A 15126-nucleotide genomic window follows, 5' to 3' on the forward strand; every position below is an offset into this window, starting at 1 on the left:
GATAGGTGATAGATGTTTTTTCTCAAACAAATTTATTCACTTTTCCCTGGGCACCTTATCTACTCAAGCTTGCCTAATTTTATATGTTTTTGTAGGTGCTGCAATTGCCTAATATAAACACTAAACTGTAGCTTCTGAATGTCATTCAAGTTTTGAATCACATATGCTTTTCATTCCTTATGCACAGAGGTTAATTAAAGTGAAGTAGTATGTAATTTAATTTGTGGTCCTGGGGACTGTATTACTCTTTAATGTTTTGTTTTATCATCTGTTGATATTATACATGGCTTCTGGTGCTCCTTCTCTACAATCTGTAAAGCATGTACAGTTTATAACTAGCTTCTATAAAATCAGAATGTTTTGCTGTATAATTAAAAATCTGCACATTTTGTGACAGATTAGGTATAAAGCCATGTGATCTATTAGAGAATTGGTAATCATATTTAATATTAAAGTCTTTCAGTTAACCTAAGCAATATTGGTTGTTATGTGTTAAGCGTAATAGAATCTTCTTTTGCAGTGATAGTGCCTAACATCTACTATCTAATTAGTTCATCTTTCTGGATTCTTGTGCTAGGCATGTAAATTACTCTCAGTATAAGTGTCTGTTTGCATGTCTTTTGGTCTTAACAAGTTCCACTTTCAGCTCACCTGTTTTAAACAACCTTACAGTTCAAAATTTTACTTTGCACCTGAATCCATAATTCTGTAAATAGACTAGATGACTGATCCTGACCAAAGGACAGAGCTGATGCTTCCAGTGTTCACAACAGCTAACTTTTCCGTTCTGTGAATGCTCAGTTTTTTCCTTGTTGAAATACTTTGTGTAGCTGAAGTCACCAAATTTGTTGCTCAGAGTTTGAAGGAAATCCTAACTAGCTGAAAATACCCATATGTCATCTCTCCTTCACAAATTTCTAACCAATTTCTAACCAGTGCTTAACTTTACCTCAAGTACTCAACCTTGACATTCATTAAAACATTGAAAACATAATAAAGGGCTTGAATAATAAAGGAGGCTTGATTATTTTGGTTTTTATATTTAATGAAGCAAATCTCCAGTAATTATAACTGAATCAATGGCAGCTGTGTTCTTCACCTCATTTTTGAGCCAGATATGTTGCTAAATTCTCAAATATTTCCTTGCAAAAATTCTGTAAATGCAGTTCAGTGCTGATCTCTTTGAAACCTGTTAAAGCAGGCAGTACATAAAGGCTTTAATGATTCGTGTAGCTCTTTTGAATAGGACACATTACTTCTGCAAAATGCATCTGTTTACGAATTGCTCATATTAATATCTGTATACAAGACTCCTTACACAGGCTTAAACCACTTTGTGGACATCTCCCCAAAGACTTAGTGTTCTAGGTTAGTCCCACAGAAGGTGCCTGAGAGATAACTTGAAGGAAGTTTCCTGTTTTGTTTTCTTGGATAAACAAAAGGGAAATACTTTTGAAAAGTTTCTTCTCATTTTCACAAACAGAAGTAAGACTTCTCATTTTGTAATGGGAAGAATGAAACGAGGTTAGTATCCATTCAGTTATTGTATTTGGCGCATCTTAAGCTGATGTCCAAAAGTGACACTGAGAGAAGCTGTTATCTGTTTACTTGATTAAGTCAGACTTCTTCTTTACAGAACTTGAATGCGGAGTGGTAGTAGAAAATCTCTCTTGCATATATTGTCCAAGTTTTATTTCTGAAGTACTTTCCAGAGTCACACTTGAATCTCCGTGAATTCTTCTACAAATAAGTTGGAAGACAGTCTTACGGACGCTACTGGACATTAGGAAATACATAACTGGATCTAAGCAGCTGTTAAAAGATGAAAATATGAGCATAACTTCATTGCATGTGTGAATTATTCCCTTCCAGTAACAGGATGGCTCTTGTAACTGTGATGTAATGTAGACAAATCGAAACATGTGGTATGGAACAAAACATATGGTGAAAATAATGAGTACAATGAAGGAATTCCTTGCTGTCTGGGTGTATTTTACTGCATTGGGAAAATTAGCTCTTTTCCTTGAAATTTTCAGTAGGTTCTTGGCAATTTTAACATAGGAAAGTATCAAAAGGAGAAAAACTGTCCAAAAAATGATGACAATAATATAATTTAAAATTGCTTCTGTCATTGCATTCTTCTTATGCCGATAATGAAAGCACAAGGTAGAATTGCTGACCTCATTTGTGAAGAGAGATGGTACAACTACTAATGAAAATCCTGTTAGTGCAACTGCCCACACAATGCAACAAATATGTATACTTCGGGTAGTATTTAACATCTTAGGTCGTTTCACAGACTTATTTATTTTTACGTAACGATCTAGGCTGATTAGTCCTAACAGTACTATGCTAATGTACATGTTCATGTAAAATAGAGTTCCCACAATTTTGCATAAAATCCATCCAAACATCCATGTGTTGTTGAAAATGTGGTACAGTATTCGGAAGGGAAGACAGAAGATCAGCAAAAGGTCTGCGATGGCTACGTTTAGCAAGTAAACTTGGATGGAATTCCTTTTCTGGTGAATGCACAGGAATGCAAACAGGGCTATAATATTTCCAACCAATCCAACGACAAAAATAACAGAGTAAAAAAGTATGAGAGCAAGTGACAATGCATGGTCTTCTAAGTCACAGCTTGCATCGGGAGGAATTTCTGATGCATTCGTGGGTGGATCACTTTGGTTACCCCCAAAAGCTTTCGTGTATGGAAGAGTGGTCAGTAAATCAGCTGAAGGTGTAGCCATTTGTGAGGATTTTCTTAGCTGTTCTGTCAGGATATGAAGAAAAATTGTAAATATTAAGTCATCACAGGAACACTGTTACACTTCATTGCCTACAAAGCATTTATGTAATATAAATAGCACTGAGTCAGCACTATTATATTAGTTTCTTTTTTATTATTTGTATCATTGGTATTGGTAAGGTTTTTTTTCCTTTTGTGGAATGTTTGTAAATCAGGATTATGCAAGGAAACTGATATTAGCTTGAAAATTACATTGCTTCAGTAACAGATGTTTTCATATCTTCCCTTGTTTTCATAAAGTTTTTAACGTAACTGAGAGTATATTTTTCACCAGTAAGGTATAATCTGGGAGATAAAAATCAGCTTTGACTAATGAAAGGAAACCAAAAGCAAACTCTTAATCAATATAGCAGAACAACAGTTAGCTGTTTAGAGAGGTAGTTAACCAATTATTAGCAATACATTTTTCTCCCTAAGTTTATATGCCATGGTGTTAAAAGATTATGTAAATAAGTTTATTTCAATTTTTTTTTAGAGAGACAAGCCAATATTCCCCTAATCTGAAAAGAAAATCATTTTTCGTGTTCTAAATGTAGATCTCCAGCAACAATAAGAAGGAGAAAAAAAAACATTCCAGGTCTTAAAAATGTCTGATATGGGTAAGGTGGTGAAAATTGCAACATTTTAGATAAGAGGCTTAGTAAAAAGCGATGTACATACAGAATCTGAATTATTGAGAGGATATTAATAATAAAGTATTATAGCATCTCATGTTGGATGATCTTAAAGTTACATTAGATGTGGGCACTATGTTCCAGTTTTACAAGTACAGCTGTCTTTTCATATTAGCCACTTAGTATGGTATGGGCTAAAGTAATTACAAAAATTGTGTCTGATTAAAGAAATACGGTACCTTCAAATGCACATTGAAACCTCTCAGCTATATTAAATGATATGTTTATGTTGATTTTTTTGTAAAAAATGTTTGACATCATGAATTGCATAATCTGTAACATTTAGCTGAATGAGGGCAGGAAAAAAATCAGTAACACTGCAGATACTTCAGAAACACAACTAAGAAACTAGCCTGAGTTTTGTCATCTGTAAGTAGGAATGCATACTTAAACTGAGAAATACATAATTACATGCCAATTGATTACAAAGGTCATTAGCACCTTCGAAATTAAAATAAATTGTAATAAGAATTTGTCTTATGAAGTATAAAAGAAGCCACTTACCATTTGTGTTTTAAGAACTTCTGCTGATTTTGAAAACCACTGATGAAGAGAGGGAGGAGTAACGTGTATGCATGTCCTCTTATTAGAAAGCTGGAGTACCAGCTTCTCTATGAAAGCTTGAGAATCAGCTGACGCAGTGCAATTAGCTACAAGGGGAAGTTGGAAGTTTTAACTAGTGTTGCAACTACTTTTTAAAGATATTTTGAAGTAGCAAAAGCCAACTTACTGGAAAGATTGACTTTGGTGTTAACTTGGACTTTGCTGGTTATATCATAAACTTTTACTGAATAGGAGATTGGGATTTTTTTCATAGAAACTTTGTTTCTTGTGACCAACCTCAGCGTTTTCCTTTTTGGTAAACAATTGTCTTGGTACACTACATCTTGATACTGGCATGAAAGTAGTATCACTTCAAGATTCGTGCACAGAGTGAAGCCACACTTGAAGTGGCACATCTTTGTTACCCTGGTGCAGCTTTCATCCACCTTGCTCAAAGTGAGAAATCTGAGGTTGATTTTTTTTTTTCGCTTAAACTAGCAGCTGTGATACATAGGTCACTCTGAAAGAAATGCCTCCTGTTTATTTGCATGAAAAAACACATCAAAGAAGACAATAACACTATTTGATAGAGAAAATTCCCAGCTAAAAAACACTATTTTTCAACATTCTCACAACCATTTGATATGCATTTTTTGCCAGCAATGACCAAGAGCCTGCATGCCACACTTGGGAAAATCTGCACCTGCTGGTGGCTGTCACCACTGCTGAAACCACACACTGCCTCACTGTGCTCACACCCACTGTTTGGTCTCCATAAAAGTTCAGCAAAAGTTAATGAGTGTCAATAGGTACAATTTTTTCCGCATGCAGAAATTCACCTTTGCTTCATCTTCGCTTCCATGTCAGATGTCAGTGTGTCAGGCTGCCCCTCTGCTGCCATCTGTCACATGGCAACAAAATGGAGCTGAATGGATCTGAAAGGAGGTTCAGCCTTTACCATCATTCCTCCCACATCCAGCTCTGATGTCATGGGCCAACAAAATATAACAGGAGGCATTACTTTTGGAACAGCTTAACAGTTTCAATAAGGCAGAAATAAAATACTCAATACCACCTGGTAGTACTATTTAAAACAGGATATATCCTGTTTTAAATAAAAGAAAGAGATTTAAAATTTACATTTTTAAAATGCAAATTTAAAAATTGGTTCTAGAAGTCCCAGTATGAGTTAGCACAGATGTAATAACTGAGGAATGTTATCCTGATGGTATTTTCCTTAGTAGTTGAAATGAGTGTCCATGTTAACATTCTTAACTTATCATCCGTCTGAGAATCAAGGTTGTTTGGGACTCCGCAAATTTCTTTTGGACTTTTAAAAGGGGTTGAGGTTGATGTTACAATGTTGTCATTATTTCATCCTGATGTTTAGTAGGACCAGAAGCATTGGGAAGATTTAGATTTGTTCATATATTTTGTATCAGGTATTTACAGTCATGTCGCAAAATCTGAGTGCTTAGCTATAACAGCAAATGAATGTTAAGGAAGCATCAAAGGTAACAGTTCATGACCTCGGTGAATATGTAGCTTAGACTTTGTGTAAGATAAGGTTTCGTAGACTTCTAATACATAATGATAATTACAACTTTCAGAAGTCTGAGTATTAGCTGTAGGTATTTTACAAAATGGTCATCAACCTAAATTAAAACCATGAAGTACAGCTAATGCAGAAGGAAATTGTTTATGGATTCCTCCACAGCTTAATTGTTAGATCCTGCAGGGAGGTTGTAATTTTCCTGTTCCAGATTGGAGCACTTTAGTTATGTTACCCCCCAAAACCTTAGATCATCTCTGTAGTGAGCAGCTGAGTTCTTTCAGGTTCTTTTCTGCTGGAGGACAAGTGTAAAAGAAAACTAAACTTAAGGCAGCACATGCTTACCTTATTAGAGAACGAGGACAAATCTCGACAAAGATACAGGGTAACCTATTTAAAGTTCCTTGTTTTGCAGTGTAAGCAGTAACATTTTCTCAAGAAGTAGTAGAAGTAGACAGATTTGACATCCTTTTAAATAACAGAGCTGACTGTGCAAATGGAGGCTCTATGTAAATATAGGAAGTCATTCTACATTAATTGCTGCATTGAGTACTATATTTCATTTTTAAGTAGGCTCTCACATCAGTCACCACTCCTCCAAATAATGCTATTATTGTATTTTTATATATTGCATCTTAATATAATTAGTGGAAAAAATATGGATGACTTTGCATGGAATGATTTAGATACCTAAGCAGTTTATCCTGTAACTCAATAGAAATATCACAGCAGTGTTGTTTCTATGCAGCTGGGAAGTGATCTCCTACTGTGGTTGGGGCTGAAAGTGTTAAGAATAAGATCACACGCACTGTGTCATAGGGCAGGATGTATCTACTGAAGAACTAGAACAGTATAAAGCATACAAGTGAAATAAAGAGTGAAAATAAAAACTAATACTAAGAAAGAAAATTTCAACATTCATTATCTCCATGTTGTTGTGATTTTACTTTGTGTTCCTTGTGAGTTCTGTTAAGTCCTGAAATGCTTTTGCTATACCTAGGGCAAGTAAAAAGGAAGCCAATGGAGAAGGAATCATAGAATCACAAGGTTGGAAAGGATCTGCAGATCATCTAGTCCAACCATCCGCCCATTACCAGTGCTACTACAAGATACTCAATCATGAAGAGATTTAGTGAGAGGATCTCATTCCAAAAAATATTACAAATCAAGAATTTCTTTAAAAAAAATAATGACTTCTGTTTGCAAATTTTTGAAAGTAAATCCTAGGGTGCCAATTGTACTTTTCAAATAATATAATAATTTGCTTTTTCATTGTTGTTTTCAGCCACACTGTGTACTGCTTGCCTCAAAAGAGAATTCAGCCCCGGTAAAGCTTGGTGGCTTCGGGGTAGCAATTCAATTAGGAGAATCTGGGCTAGTTGCTGGAGGTAAGAAATTGTCCTTCAAACTTATATAATATTATGGAAGTTTCACTGCAGAGTTCTGTGCTTCCAACATAGCCTGGGCTGCAAAACAAGGACTCAAAAATAATCTCATTCTAAATACTATGTTAACAATATATGTACGCAAGTATTTGAACTGCAACTGTGTGTACTACAGTTAGTAATACACTAACTGTAGTGTACTACACTGCATGTATGCATATACTGAAATTGTAAAACTGTCTAAATGTTTCTCAGCAACAGCTTACACTGTTTTGATCAAAATGAAATTGAAAAATGCAAATTTTGTTTTCATTTTGATACAGTCCTTGGCAGTGTTAGTCCATGCTTGGCAAAGCACACAACATAAAATGCCATCAAGATTGAAATGTGTGTCAAAGCAATTGACTAAAGATTTAGTACAGCATCCTTAATGCTCCCATATGTTTTTTAGGCAATTTCTGTCAGAATACTATACTCCAATTAATAGCAAAATCTTACTAGCTTTCACATGTGATTCTTTCTATGTTTTACTGTTTCATTGTAATTATTGCATAAGACACCAATATCTTGATAATGTATATTTTTTGACTGTGTGTTTTGTTTTCTGTGAATTTTATTTCCTCTAGCTACCTTCCATATTGTTCCAGACAATAGGGTTATGCTCTAATCAGCCTGCACAGATGAAGACCCAATCAGTTTTCTGGTGTTTTCATTGCCAGAGTAGGAGACTACAGCAAAAGATTTCATTAACTTTGGGTGTTTTTTTTTTCTTCAAAAGGGAGTAACTTCCTTTCAGTATGTCTCAGTATCTTCTTCGAAAACTCACATTTTCTTATCTAAATATTTAAAATATCTTTGTCAATTCAGCTTTCATATGATTTTTTTTTTTAAATAAAGAGCAAATCCAGTTTAAGCATACCAACATCTTCCACACTCTTCCAATAATTACCAATACCAGGATAGTTCTTATTACCTGCAGTCCTAGATAAGTCTTTTTCTAAGAAAATACATTTAGAGGCTGTTGGGTTTTTTTTTTTTTTTTCCTAAATTGAGCAAATTTCTTTCTTTGTTTTTCCTATTTCTCAAATGATACTTCAACCATTGCTTTTTTTCAGTGATAGCTCCTACCATTTTGTTTACGATTCCCTCATTTTTCTTCTTCGTTCTCACTGAGCAACTTTTTCATTTTTTCTTTAGTCTCAGCTACTCTTTTGGAGCTAATCAGCTACATCAAACTTACTTTCAGACTCCTAGCTGTCTTAACAGAAACCTGAAATTCAGTTTAGAAAAATGTCCTGAATTTTGCTCAGAATTCATCAAGTCCTTTCCTTCCTTTTCTGCAACCCCATTCATCATTCATGTACTCAATTGTCTTATAGTTGTCAGTGCTGGCCTGGTCCTTCCTTTCCCATGTAAATGTTTTCATTCCGTTATAGTTCAGCTTGCAGTACTTACAGAAGCTTTTTTTTTTTTTTTTCCCTTAAGCCTCATCAGTATAATATTTCTCTGTGTGCTTATCTTTTATGCCTGATTTGTCTGAATCTCTTCCTTATCAGTCTGCCTTCATATTATTTTTCCCTCTCTCTCAACTGTCATTTCAGTTCGTAGTCTTTTCACTAGTACTTGTTATCTTCACCTTCAAATTCATCTAACTTTCAGGGCTACCTAGAGAATTTGCACTTCATTTATATCTATATAATATTTTAATTCTACTACATGTTTCAAGTTTTCTCCTTAACAGACTGCTTATCTCTTTCTTCTGATCTTCCATTCCAGTCTTTGGACTTCAAACTACATCTGGCAGTTCTTTTCCTTTCCAGAGTACCAGACACTTCCCTATATAGCACTTGCAAGATTTTATTTCTGCAACTGCATAATAATGTCCTATATGTATTATAGAAAGATTAATGGTACTGCCTTTATGGGGCTATAGGTTTCTTGTAACAAATTGTTTATCAGTGTAATAGTTTAAGTTACTGTTATGCCCCACATACAAATTCTGTTTTGTAGTAAGTATAATAAAAAATTAGATGCTACTCATTTGTTCATTTTCTCCTGAATGAAGTAGAAACCTTCCTCGTAGAGAGTCTTGTAAAAAGTGTAATAACCAATCTATTTATGTTCACGTTCTTTTTCTAATTTTTAGTTTAAAAATAAAATTGCTTCTCCTTAACATATTCAATTATTTCCCCTCCAGCATGGCAATTCCCACGTTCACTGGTTATTTTCAGCCCTATCACATCAAAAAATAAATTCTTACTTAAACAAAAGCTATTATGAGATTAAACTTCCCATACTGTCCTTAAAAACCACAATGCTCCTAAGCTGTTTTGGTTTTCATTGTACTGTAAAACTTTCACGGGTACTGTCTTATACATGCTGGAAATGCAATGTTTGCCTACCTTTCTGTATCCAATATGTATTACCACAGTATCTTAGCAGGATATATTCTATAAATTCCTACATAGATGATACTGATGTTCAAGAAGAGAAATGCTTGGAGTAGTTTGTCTTTCAAGACAGAATAAGATAGATTTCCTTTAAAAAAAGCACATCTGCATTGAAAGTAGCATGGCTCTAGTAAAGTTCAACTTCCCTTACTCTTGCATACTAAACCCAGCCGCTCTACAAAGCTCTTCTATTTCAGTCGTGGTCACTCTGTTTGCTAGTATTTTTGCCTAAAATAGGAGCTGCTATATCTAAAATATTCAGAGGTTACCATTGCTTTAATTTTTTTGTTTCTTACTTTCATGCATTTGCATTTGTGCCTTTTTTTTTTACTTACCTTTTTATATTGATGCACCTGTGCCTGATGAGATTGTGTGTAGCCAGGACAACACACGATAAGACGGAATTTGCTCCCTTGGTTTCTGCCAGGCATACCTTCTAGGGTCAGCTTTTGCTTTATTTGTGAGTGTGGAATTTTTTTAACTTAACCAAACACAGCTTCTTCCAGTATACATAAATCTTGGGAAAAAAAAAAATAAGAAAAACAAACATTTGAGGATTTTTCTAATAAAGTAAGTTCTGGGAATTGAAAGTAGACTAGTGTCAATCTTTTAACCTATGTGAAAGATAAAGTTGTGCTGTTTAGAAGTATAATTACTGTGTTCTTTCAAGCAGAGGGTTGTTTTACAGAAGTCTAAATTTATCTCCCAGTAACAAGATAAGACATCATATAGATGTCATTAATTAAAATATCTAGAATAGATTTTAGGAACATTGTAATTAAACCGCTAACAATCCAGTGGAGTTTATTTTTAAGAGAGCTTAATTATTACTAAGCATGAAAAAATTGATGTAGCTGGAGCTCAGTTTCCATAAGACGAAAAGGAATAATACTGTTCTACTGTGTATTGCCATAAGCTGCAGTGCGATAAACAGAAACTGTCATCTTCTGAGCTGTAGGAAGTTGTTTTCATGAATTATCAGTTTCTGAAGGCCACTTTTTCTTGAAGTTCTTATGATCAGCTGTAGAAAAATTAGCTAAAGTTTATTCATTTGAAGCATTCAAGTAGATACTTAAAGATGGAAGTCTGCTGTGTACACAATAGTTGAAGATGTGTAAGTGTGAATGTAAGATTTGTAAGGATTAGAAGATTTGTACTCTTCTAAGTAACAGGTTGTTGACATTAAGCAGTCCATGTTTTCATAGCTATCATGCAGTTGTAGTATTGGAACCTGAGAGGTCAGTGTTTTAATAGAGCAATCTCATATTATAACTTCTGCCTTGAACATTTTTTCTTTCAGAATATGATGTAAATTATCACAATATTTTCTTAAGTAAATGTGATGATGTCCAACTTAGCTAACTAAGATATTATCTTAGTCTCAGATTTATTAGCTAGTATATGGTATAAAAGTCTGAAGAAACTTCAGTGGTGCCCATGCCAGGAAAAAGGTAATGAGCACTAACTTGAATACAAGAGGCTACATCTGAACATCAGTAGATCTGTATTGTCTAGGTAATGGGCCACTGGCACAGGTTGTCCAGTGAGGCTGTGGAGTTTCATGTATGGAAATCTCCAAAAGCCACCTGGATGGGGTTATGAGCAACCTGCTGTGGGTGTCCCTGCTTGATTAGGGGTTGGAGCAGATGGACACAAAAGGCTCTTCCAGCTAGTGAATAAAAAGCTCTTGAATCCACAAGTGCTATTTCCTTCACTTAGCACAGAATAACTGTATATGGACCTAAACGGCATGAGGTTCTGTGCTAGCTGTTAAGTCTTCTTTAGCAATGAATAGTTGACCTATTTTACTTTTTCTCTTAGCAGCAAAATGTCACTGCTGATCCAGTCCAGTATTTATTTTTGATTACTATTAGTTAGCTCTCCTAAATTTCTTCAGAATTCTTAATTCTTAAGTTCAATTAATAACTTTAAAATTTATTAATAGAAGTACAGTATACAAATACCAAGTGTTCTTGGTTCTCTGTAAGCTGGCCTTCTACTCCAGAAGTTACTACTAAAATGACAAAGGAAGGCATTACTGTAAATTCCCCTGCAAATAAGATTGTGGAATTTTGGGAAATAATGTGAAGAAAGTAGTGTGAAATAATTTTCTCGGTGATTTTCTAAATACCAGTTTAAAATTGTATTTTTTTTTATTTTTTTTCATCATCAGTGTCTGAGTTATGCAGCAAGTCTTTTTTCTAAGGACAAGTATATGTTTCTAAACTGAGGTCGTTATGCTAGTATTCTTTCGCTCAAATTAAAGTGTTTCATTCCTCTGCAAAGCAAGAATACTATTTCACTATTTTTCTATTTTTAATGAAACCTATTCACTCTCTTCAAAGCTTTGCCTCTGATAGAATTTGTTTTATTTAAAAGCTACAATTGAAGTTTACTGTCTCAGAAATTCCTCTTCACATCTGGGTTGATTTGAGAGAACTTAGAGGAGGCTAATGTGTTTAAAAGTCAGCTTAGATTTACTTCCTTCATGACAGTTTTATGCCTGAAAAGGCCAGTGAATCAGTTATTTTAATTTTTCTGGATATCATGTGATCTTTGCTCGTTCATTTTCCCAACACTAATGTCGGGTGCCCAATTATCTGATAATACATCTTTTAAAATACATTTTCTTCTGACAGTCTTCTGTGCTGAGGCTGAATTGCCTTGTTTTTTAATTTTCCCCATCTTTTCCATGCACCTGCTTTAAACATCTCTATTGTCTGGAGTAATGTGGAAAGGAATTAAAAGTAATAAAGTATGATCTATCTAATGTTGTGTGTGATTCTTCGATTCCTTCCACATTATTCTGGACATCCCAGCCTTTTAGAAACTTCTTAATTTAAGAACATATTCTTATTACACTATTGTGAGAGGTCAGATGGTGATGTTTATTAGTACCTCACATTTTTTTCCTAAAAATTATTTGTTCCAGTTGTTTCCTTATACATCGTTCAGATACTACTGCTGTTGAAAGACACTTCTTCTGATATCTTGGTCATCAATCCCCTGCCTTAGGGATGACAAAATCTGATTGGGTCTCTCTATATGCTCTTCTTCTTGTGGAAAGCATAACCCTATTGTCTGGAATAATATGGAAAGAGTCATAGAAACTAAAATTATCAAAGGTAAGTCAAAATTTATCTTTAGTGCTTGTGAATGATATCAAATTGACAACATCTGAAGACTGAAGCTCTTTATCCACAGGAAAAAAAAAAAAAAAAATCAACCGAATTAGCAGTTTTACAAATTTCCACAATGCCAATATGCCTCAAAACTGGTAGATTAAAAAAAACTGGTGTGCAGAAGTAAGATGTGTAATGGCTGTGCCTGTTCAGGCAGTAAGCAAATAAGCTTTATGCAAATAAACTTCTTTTTCATGGGGAGTTGTTAGAATATATTCATGGGTTTTCTTACGTCTAGAATAAGGGAAAGTATATTTAAATAAAGAGAAAATGACATTGCTTACTGTTCTGTCTCACTTTATTTCCAAAAAGATGGAAAGCTGCTGCAAAAACACACACACAAAAAAGCACAATTTTCTAAAATCTTACACTAACTTTCTACTTGGTAACTATCAGCACAAGTAGTATTTGTTTTAAAGAGTATTTAGGAGCCATGATTTTTGCAAACTTTGTTGTCTCTAAATTTTGTTTATCCTGTTACTGTCCTGTAGTTGCAAAACAAGATCATATCTATTTGAGTTCATACGTGCACTCGAATTTGCTGAGCAAAGTGTGCTAATACTTGCCCAGATACATTTCTAAAATAACCTCAAAATCACCATTTCCTCTTCTGATGAAACCAGCAGTAAATTGTCGTGAGGATGGCAGCTGCCCCAGAAATGACCTTAGCTTTTTTAATAGTTTCTAAAATATCTTCTCACATATATTTTTTCATTTTACAAGAGAATATTGTGATTTAGTAGTACTGATTTTTCGGTATTCTTTTAAGTAGCATCATTTTAAATCTGGTTACAGCAAAGTCTGTTGGGTTCTTACAAAGATGTGTAAGATGTTGCTTGTTACTTTACTAGTCTGATGATTCTGCTTAACATCAAGCTATGCATTAAAATTAATTTGTATGATATACTGGTTTTGCACCAGGGAAGCAAAGATCCTGTTCTTCTACCTGAGGTCTGAAATTCTTAACTTCTGAGGGAGGAAAAAGTAGATTTAGGATGATCTCTTATCTCTAACTTCTAAGTTTGTTGGAGTTTGTTTGTAAGAGCTGTTGGGTATTAAGTAACGTGTAGCTTCACATTCTAGTGGCATACTCTGAATGGGCATCAGATAAAGATCAGAAAAAAAATAGGAAACTTCGGATACCAAAAGGTTGTAATTTGTCCAATGTCGCATAGAAAATAGAAAATGGACCTCAACAAGCTGTTGCACTTCTCTTGTTTTGTTAGAAAAATATATGGAAAAAATCATAATATGGTGAATAATGAACAGTGCTGACAGTGGATGGGAACAGCATAAAAATGCTTGCATGTTATGTTTTGTCTGCAGTTTTGATATGTGTAAATTTGCGAGCTGTTTGCTTCTTGTTGATATTCAGTAGTTCAGTAAGTACTTTTGTATTTCTTAGCACTGTAGTCAGGAAGAGAAGTAAAGGAGAAAGGAAGTTTATCTGCTGTCAAGACACCACTTTCAAACTTTAGGGAAGATGATTAATGCTCAATTTGAAATAAGTATCCTGCTCTGCATATATTTATGAGTACATTTGAATAATGAAGGATTTTTCTTGCTAATGAATTTCTGCAAAGTAATTTTAACTTGAAACATTTTACTAAGGAGAAAAGGAAGCCAAAAACATGCACTTTTGATAGTATCTTGACAGTTTAAATTACTTATTTTATGCAGCCCATGATTAATTCAGGCAAAATGATGCTTAATATTTGAGAACGGAAAATGAACAGATGAAAAGGAGCAGGCTGTTTCTTTGATTCACATTAAGAGATTCAACTTATTTTTCCCCATTTCATCAGCATTCTGTGCATCAAAAATAGCATAACCCAGCATGGTGGGTTGGCCTCAGCTAAGGGCCAATTTCCCTTAGGTCCATCATTTCTGCCTCTCTTTCCTCTGCTCACTTTTCCCCATCTCAAGCGTGGGAGCTTCCTATAGGCTGCAGTCTTCCCAAGTAAGCTTGCTACTGTGTGGGTCCTCCATGGTTATCTGTTCCACTGTGATCTTTTCTACAGGCTGAAAAGGAAAATTCTACCACAACACCTGGAGAACATCCTCCCCTTCTCCTTCTCTGACCTTGGTGGCCACAGGGCTGTTTCGCTCATGTTTTCCCTTATTCATTACACTGTTGTGCAGCATATTTTCTTGAATGTGCTTTTCCAGAGGCTCTGCCAACTTGACTGACATCCTTGGCTTCAGCCAGCAGATTCTCCATTTGGAGCTGGCTGCAGGCAGCCACATCCAGCATGGGGGCAACTCTGCTGCTTCTCTCATAAGCCATTCCTGCCATCCTCTGCTGCTAGGGCCTCACATCAGCACCCAGTAATGTATTATATTGCTCACGTAGCATGTGTTCCTGCAAAATAGGCAGCATGGGAGAAAATGTAGGGCCAGTAGCTGTTTGCCAAGGACACATTTCTTCAGAACAACTCGTTCTGTTGTTAGGCCTTCTGTCAGTAGGCCTGTTGTACAAATGCCGTCAGACAGACAGAAACATTGGCTATGTATTCAGGTTCACTTCTCTG

General features: G+C 35.0%; 2 protein-coding genes across 6 annotated transcripts in view; one reads left to right on the forward strand and one right to left on the reverse strand.

The window, feature by feature from the left end:
* CASK (calcium/calmodulin dependent serine protein kinase) overlaps window positions 1-15126 on the forward strand; it is a 196511-nt gene that overhangs the window by 105403 nt on the left and 75982 nt on the right. For 4 of the 5 annotated variants that reach the window (XM_042810955.1, XM_042810956.1, XM_042810957.1 and 1 more), the window contains exon 6: window positions 6864-6966. In XM_042810955.1, coding sequence (XP_042666889.1) covers window positions 6864-6966 — 103 coding nt within the window. Of the gene's footprint in view, window positions 1-6863; window positions 6967-12425; window positions 12539-15126 lie in introns of those variants that run through there. The other variant, XM_042810959.1, reaches the window with a different exon arrangement.
* GPR34 (G protein-coupled receptor 34) lies at window positions 1025-4105 on the reverse strand. Its single transcript, XM_042810960.1, has 2 exons — window positions 3988-4105; window positions 1025-2773 (listed from the first exon to the last, which is right to left on the reverse strand). The coding sequence occupies exon 2, from the start codon at window positions 2748-2750 to the stop codon at window positions 1605-1607; it is 1146 nt and encodes a 381-aa protein (XP_042666894.1). The 5' UTR covers window positions 2751-2773; window positions 3988-4105; the 3' UTR covers window positions 1025-1604.

Source organism: Centrocercus urophasianus, unplaced genomic scaffold (assembly GCF_019232065.1).
Source record: "Centrocercus urophasianus isolate 14NV4802_14NV808 unplaced genomic scaffold, USGS_Curo_1.0 seq_12, whole genome shotgun sequence".
In the NCBI taxonomy this organism is placed as follows: Eukaryota; Metazoa; Chordata; class Aves; order Galliformes; family Phasianidae; genus Centrocercus; species Centrocercus urophasianus.